The sequence below is a fragment of the Bombina bombina genome, chromosome 2, assembly GCF_027579735.1.
Source record: "Bombina bombina isolate aBomBom1 chromosome 2, aBomBom1.pri, whole genome shotgun sequence".
NCBI classification, from domain to species: domain Eukaryota; kingdom Metazoa; phylum Chordata; class Amphibia; order Anura; family Bombinatoridae; genus Bombina; species Bombina bombina.
Window position 1 is genome coordinate 1,244,412,329 of NC_069500.1, and position 7,148 is coordinate 1,244,419,476.

General features: G+C 33.1%; 1 protein-coding gene across 5 annotated transcripts in view; it reads left to right on the forward strand.

The window, feature by feature from the left end:
- The window catches only part of RBM47 (RNA binding motif protein 47), a 165,544-nt gene extending 158,676 nt beyond the window's left edge, over positions 1–6,868 (forward strand). For all 5 annotated transcript variants that reach the window (XM_053704033.1, XM_053704036.1, XM_053704037.1 and 2 more), the window contains one exon: positions 316–6,868. In XM_053704033.1, the coding sequence (XP_053560008.1) occupies positions 316–552 (237 nt within the window). In that variant the 3' untranslated portion in view covers positions 553–6,868. The remainder of the gene's footprint in view (positions 1–315) is intronic.
- Positions 6,869–7,148: the final 280 nt, after the last annotated feature.

Consider the following 7,148-nt stretch of genomic DNA (forward strand, 5'->3'; position numbering starts at 1 on the left):
AACTATATTTTGTTTTCATACATATGGAGTCATGTCCCCCTGTCCACCAACAGATCTGTAGGAGTTGTCTTCATCGGGCAGTCTGTTCCATGGAATCAGTTGTGTATTTCCTGTTAATTTAAGAACCCTTTTAAACAACTGTAACACAAAATAAATTTTGCCACGTTTGGTCGCTGCACTTTCATATATGTGATATAATGTTTTTTAAACGTAGAGTTCCATTAAACATTGAATGGCTACAATCTGACGGAGGAAGTTGTTAAACATCAGTCTAACTGTCATTGTTGTTTACAGTCTTTTTTTTTTTTTTTTTAGGGCCGTCCAATAACTCCAGTGTATACCATGGCTCCAAATGTCCAAAGGATTCCTGCTACAGGCATTTATGGGGGAAGCTATGTTCCCTTCTCTGCTCCTACCACTGCTACCTTAGCCGCACTACAGAATAAGGCCGCCACAGCAGCATTGTATGGAGGATATGCTGGTTATATACCTCAGGCATTCCCCACTGCAACGTTCCAAGTTCCCTTACACGACCTCTATCAAACATACTAGAACTATCATCCTAAGAGTGGAGCAATACAAACACTGAAGGAACTCTAAATATTTATGAAGAACCTTAAAGAATATATTCTTATAAAAACATTTTATACATGTGAAGATTTTTTTTTAAAGAGAAAAAAAAGAAAACATTTATAGGTTGACTTATACTTATGTTCAAACATTTCTAAAATACTTTTTATGTTTTTTTGGCTTTTTATATAGATTTATATTACATGGCTTTTGGTAGAGATTTTATCTTTATATCTCCTATGTAAGTGGTATGAAGGTTTTTTTTTAGCATATCTTGCACTCTCTAAATTCATATATCATATCTAATATTGCATGTATATTATGTATAAGCATCTAATGATGATGCATGGAAACATAGTTGAGTGTGTATATTTAAGAACATTAGAATGTTCACTTTTGGAAAGGTACATTATTTATAAACATATACTGGAATATTTGTGGGATGGACAAAAAATGTGTTCTTTTAATTGGAATTCACAAATATGTGACTATTCCATTATGTATTTTAATGTCTTCACAAGACAGAGCATATATGTTGCACCATAAGTTTAAAGAAGTAGCAATAAAAAGTCAGGGATTTGTAGAACTGATAATATCACAAATATTCTTTATATAAAACATTTTTATATCTCCTGTTTGTAAACCATTTAGTAAATTGTATTAATAATGTCGGTGAGGGCAGCAGACACTTTACATATCATGCAAGTGTAGTATAAAATACTTAAAGTATGTGTGTGTATATATATATATATATATATATATATATATATATATATATATATATATATATATATACTGTATAAAGTGTTCTCCACAGAAAATTTTGCAAGCCAGGTGGCATTATAAAGTAGCCCGCATTGTAATACTTTCTAATATAACATTTTCTGCTATAAAAAGCACAAATTAATTGCATAATTTAACATGCATTTATTTAATAATAATTTGTGCAATAAACATTAAAAATGTTTAATATTAGCTCATTTTAACTTCATATTAGCTAAAATTTTAGCTGGGTGGTGCAACCATTAAAGAGGTCTTGGAGAGAACACTGATTTATTTATATAAATATATTATTATTTCAGTAAGCCGACGGTTGCAAGTTTCACATTAGAAGGTTGTTTATTGCATGTAATTAGAGGCGTGTCAAATTGCGGTCTCTATTACAATAGCCATAAGTATTAGTTGTACAATTCTTGGTTGCATTAATTCATGGGGGACTATTTATTAATGTGCGAGCGGATATGATACGATGTAGCGTATCATGTCCGCCGCACATCTATAAATGCCGACAGCATGCGCTATCGGTATTTATCATTACACAAGCAGTTCTTGTGAACTGCTTATGCAATGCCACCCCCTGCAGATTCGGGTGTCAATCAACCCGATCGTATAGGATCAGGTGGATTGAAGACCACAGCCTCAGCCTTAGACCGCTGCTTCATAACTACTGTTTTCGGTAAGCCTGAAGGCTCGCGCGGAAACGGGGGCATCATGCTCTATTCGGAGCTTGATAATTTGGCCCCATTGAGTCAGTCTGCTCTTTTCTTATCTCTGTTTTTGTTTTCGAGGGCAGCTAGAAGCCCAGATCAGACATAAGTGAATAAGTCTAAGGATGTCTTAAAACCTCAGCACACCACTGCTAGAACTATCATGTAATAGGCAAAGCCATAATATATGTATAGGAATTAGATAAATAAATATGTTTCTTAATATTTTTAGACAACATCTTAGGTGTAATTATTTTATCCTATTTAGATACATGTATTCAGGCTAGTTTAAAGCATTATATAATAAAATAAATAAATAACATTTGGCTGGTAGCTCAACATCTCACCTGCATACAATAAAACATGTGATGTCCTTATAAAAGCAGCTATATCTGCTTATTATGTTTGATATTGCACAGCTTCATCTTTTGTTTATGAAATGCTGACCAAAATAGTGACTTTTTAAAGGCCCCTTAAAGTTAAAAAATGCTTTATAAAGCAACAGAAAAGTTCCTATTCATCTTACTATATCTTCCCATACATTTTTAATCTTTAAAATATAGGTACCTACTCTGAAATATCATTGTTTCTTCTGACAGGGCTTTTCACCACACTCCAAATGAAATACTTCCATAAGTGTCTGGATCGGTTGCAGTCACGCTCACAGCCAATCATTTGGGGCATATGTATCAAGGTCTGGCGGACCTGATCCGACACTGCGGATCAGGTCCGACAGACCTCGCTGAATACGGCAAGCAATACGCTCGCCGTATTCAGCATTGCACCAGCAGCCCACAAGAGCTGCTGGTGCAACGCCGCCCCCCTGCAGACTCGCTGCTAATTGGTCGCCAGCAGGGGGGTGTCAATCAACTTGATCGTACCCGATCGGGTTGTATTGTAGCGATGTCTGTCCGCCTGCTCAGAGCAGGTGGACAGGTTATGGAGCAGTGGTCTTTGTGACCACTGCTTCATAACTGCTGTTTCTGGCGAGCCTGCAGGCTCGCCAGAAACACGGGACATCAAGCTCCATTCGGAGCTTGATACATATGCCCCATAGACAGTAATTTTGGAGATCAGTGGAAAGCACCAGATTGGTTTATGGTTTTGGTGATTTTAGATTAAGCAAAGTTGGAGGAAGCAAACTTATTATGATACTTAAATGTGCAAGGTTTTTATATGGACCCAGTGTCCTGTTAAGACTCACCAATGATAGGGTATTTGTCTACTGCCCTAGCTTTTTATTATGAATATTCCATTTTATTTTTTCATGAACTTTGCATAATATGAATTATTATACAGTTTTAGACCTAGTAACATTTAATAAAGTATTTTAACTTTGTTTTTTAACTGTTTAGTGAAGTGATCATTGCTGCCATATCATAATTATTTAGTCCTTCTAGTAAGTAACTACAGAGCTGTTGGTTCACTGAAAAGAAGGAGTCATGGGAAAGACCATGTAAAACTGAAAAAACAATGAGTGAGTTTATAAAAATACACTTTTTAGTTTAAAATTCATATTTATTAAATGCCCATTGGAGTAATATCTCAGGAATTGCCTGCCACTCCTGTGAAGGATCCATAGGAGAAATCAATTTTTGGTGGGAAAATTGATTATTATATAATAACCCTATTAGATAAAAAAAAGTAAAATGGGAAATGTTCAGAATTACTGACAAGATCTAAATGCACTCTACCCAAATTCCAAGCCCTTGAAAATGTCAAAACCTTTTTCACTGGATCCGTAGAATAATGTGCAATATGAATAGTAGGCACTTAACATTCCATGCAATATTGTATAAAAGGCAAGCACAGAGGCCTTAATTCGTGTTTCAGTCAAAATCGCAGTAGAAGTTTAAAGGGTTGACCTAGAATGGTTTGCCAAATCGACATGATGTATCTGCCAAATGTAAAAGCCCAGTAGGCAAGACTTCCTGAATCTGCCCACCTCTCCTAACATCAAATCTGGTACAACTTCCTTTTTATATTGAAATGCTCATAAATACAAATGTTTATTACTCTATTATAAGTGAGGACACTATGACACTGGTTGATAGCTATGTAAACATTATTTCATATGCCTGACGTCACTGGGAACTCAAACACCTGGCCTAATACTTCCTAGATAACACTCCAGGAGCGTGAAATATATGGGGGTTTTATTTGTTATAAAAAAAGGATGTCCTCATTTTTAACCGTACCTCTGTTGTGACAGAGTTTTAGAATCTAGTGATGGAAACGTATAATTTATAAAAACAAACAAAAAAAACGATTTACTTTAAAACATTTTACTTTAATATATATAAAAAAAATCTTCCATGGGTGTAGGTGACTTTAGGTATACATTTTTAAGAAATATATTTCTGTAAATATTTTCTTTTAAGAAGCTTTGTGTGTGGCACACCGAAAGGTTAGTGCCACTTTATTTCATTGTTATTAACAAAAGTTTTGTTATAATAGATAGTATAATATTGTTGCAGTGCTTGTGGCCTGTTTAAAGGCTTTTATAGAATTATGTCTAAGATATTTTAACATGTGAATGCAGCATATTTCATTCTCTTTCCACGGTTGCATTATTGCAAATACCTGTTGTGCCATAACCGCTTTCTCTTTTTGGGTAAGAAACTGGAAATATTCTTATCATCCCTATTATTTATTATTTTGCAGCAATTGTTGTTTGTACTTTATTTTTTTTGAAAGGGGCATTACCAATGTATTTTGAGGTTGGCAAGAGTACATCACCAATTTAATTTGAAAACATTTTGAAACATTTAAACAAAACAAGATATAGATTATACAATTGATTATCGTCATACCATCTTAAAGGGATACTAAACCCAATTTTTTTTCTTTCATGATTCAGATTGAGCATGCAATTTTAAGCAACTCTCTAATTTACTTCTATTATCAACTTTTCTTCATTATTTGCTATCTTTATTTTTAAAAAGCAGGAATGTAAAGCTTAGGAGCTGGCCCATTTTAGGTTCAGTACCCTGGATAGTGCTTACTTATTGGTGACTACATTCAGTCAATCAATAAGCAAGCGTAACCCAGATTTTGAACCAAAAAGTGTCTGGCTCCTAGGCTTTACATTCCTGCTTTTTAAATAAAGATAGCAAGAGAACAAAGAAAAATTGATAATGGGAGTAAATTAGAAAGTTGCTTAACATTACATGCTCTATCTGAATCATTAAAGGGACATTAAACACTTTGAGATGAGAATATAAAATGATAAATCATATAAATAAAAAAAGTCTGCATTATACTTTCATTATTTATTTTGTCTCCTTTTCCTGTAATTCCATTCTAAAATTGTGAGCTTTTCAGTTCCTGTTAGAAATGGAAGGGCAGAACACTGTTCTATTCCACAAAGCCATTGGCTGCACACTCCAGTGACCTATTTATAACTGTCCCTAATTGGTTACAGCAGAGAAATTAACCTAAGTTACAACATGGCAGCTCCCATTGTTTTATAAACACTATACATTTTACACTTATTTTGTCAATATTTAAACAGCTAATGAAACTTTAAAAAATATATCTACATTTTATTCTCAGACTAATCTTTTCTTTGAATGCATCATTCTATCTAGCATTTATTTTGTGTGCAATGTCCCTTTAAAGAAAAAAATTGGATTTAGTATTCCTTTAATCAAGGAAGGGGAACAATAAGCATGGTTCAATGTAACATAGCGCAGTGTATTATAGGGATACAAAAGGGAAATGGTAAATCTGTATTAACAACAAACTCATATTTTAAAATGAATTGTTCTGCATTTGTAAAGCACTTTTGTAATTTTCCAGAAGTGCGTTCATCTTATTACATCATTTATTTACTCATTGAAATGATGGCATATTTTTATTTCGGTATTTAAAAGTAAAAATAAAAGTATACTTGTAAAATAAATAAAACATGTCACCATTTTTTTCTTAATATAATTGCATAAATGGCATCATATTTTTTTTCATTTTGCTCACAAATTTTCTATATCTGTTGTAGAAACTTTTTGACTTTTAAGTCAACAACTCATGTAGGTGCTGCTCATAATTTATCAACTTTGTAACTTAGATCTAAGCTAGGACCACCATGTTGTTTTTGGAAGCTGATTGTATTGAGTGTTGCGGCACTGCGCATATGTTTGTAAAGCCTTTAGCCATGCAACATTTTTCCGTTTTGGTCTCTAAAGGTTGCTTCATTATTTATGAATGTAATTAGGCAACATGTACATTATATTAATGCATTCTACTCAAGTTGGTATTTAAAAAGTCAATTAATTGGTAAATTATGTTATCAAGCTTTGTGCTCACTACTAATTTATTAGATGACTTATTAAAGTGCCATTGAGATTTCTCTGATCTCTTTAATTTGATCAAATTTGTGTTTCCCTAAGTCAAAAGGGTTTCTTTAAATAGGAATGAACATAGTCCATAGAGTATTTAGAATGACAAAACTGTGTAGAAACCTCTTAAACCAAGCCAAGTACAGCTATTTAAATGCCCTTTTGTAAATCTAGTTGAAAGTATTTTATTTTTTGTTCTGAAACCATTTCATACACACTACTGATTTTATTTTTTTATTTTTTTTTTAACTTGAAATGTGAGCTTCTTAGCTTAAGAACAAAATGCACAAAAGAAGGGTGGAAAACAATATAATGTGCCTTTATTATTGTTGATGTGTTCAATGTTAGGCATTTGTTTGCTTTATTACTTTGTTTTTATGTCGTTGGAAGCTGATAAGTTCACTAGGAGCTTTTATTCTTCATTTGCAATATATTTTTAGCTAGTAGTAAAAATAAAGTATTCTTTAAAACAAAGTATTGTGTGATTATTAATGACATTGTACTTACCTTTGAATTTGTTGGGTCATTTTAAGCATTGTTGGTCACATTTAGTTTCTTAATGGACCACTAACTACATTAGAATTGCATAATAGAAAGACTGCATATTAAAAAAAAAAATGAGCATTAGATTTCAAAATTTCAAAATTTACTTCAATTTGCAGGTTCCCGGTATCATGTGACAGCCTTCACTTAATAATGGACACTGTGAACTTTTGAACATGATCAGTAGGAGCCGTTGCCTCAAATGTGCATA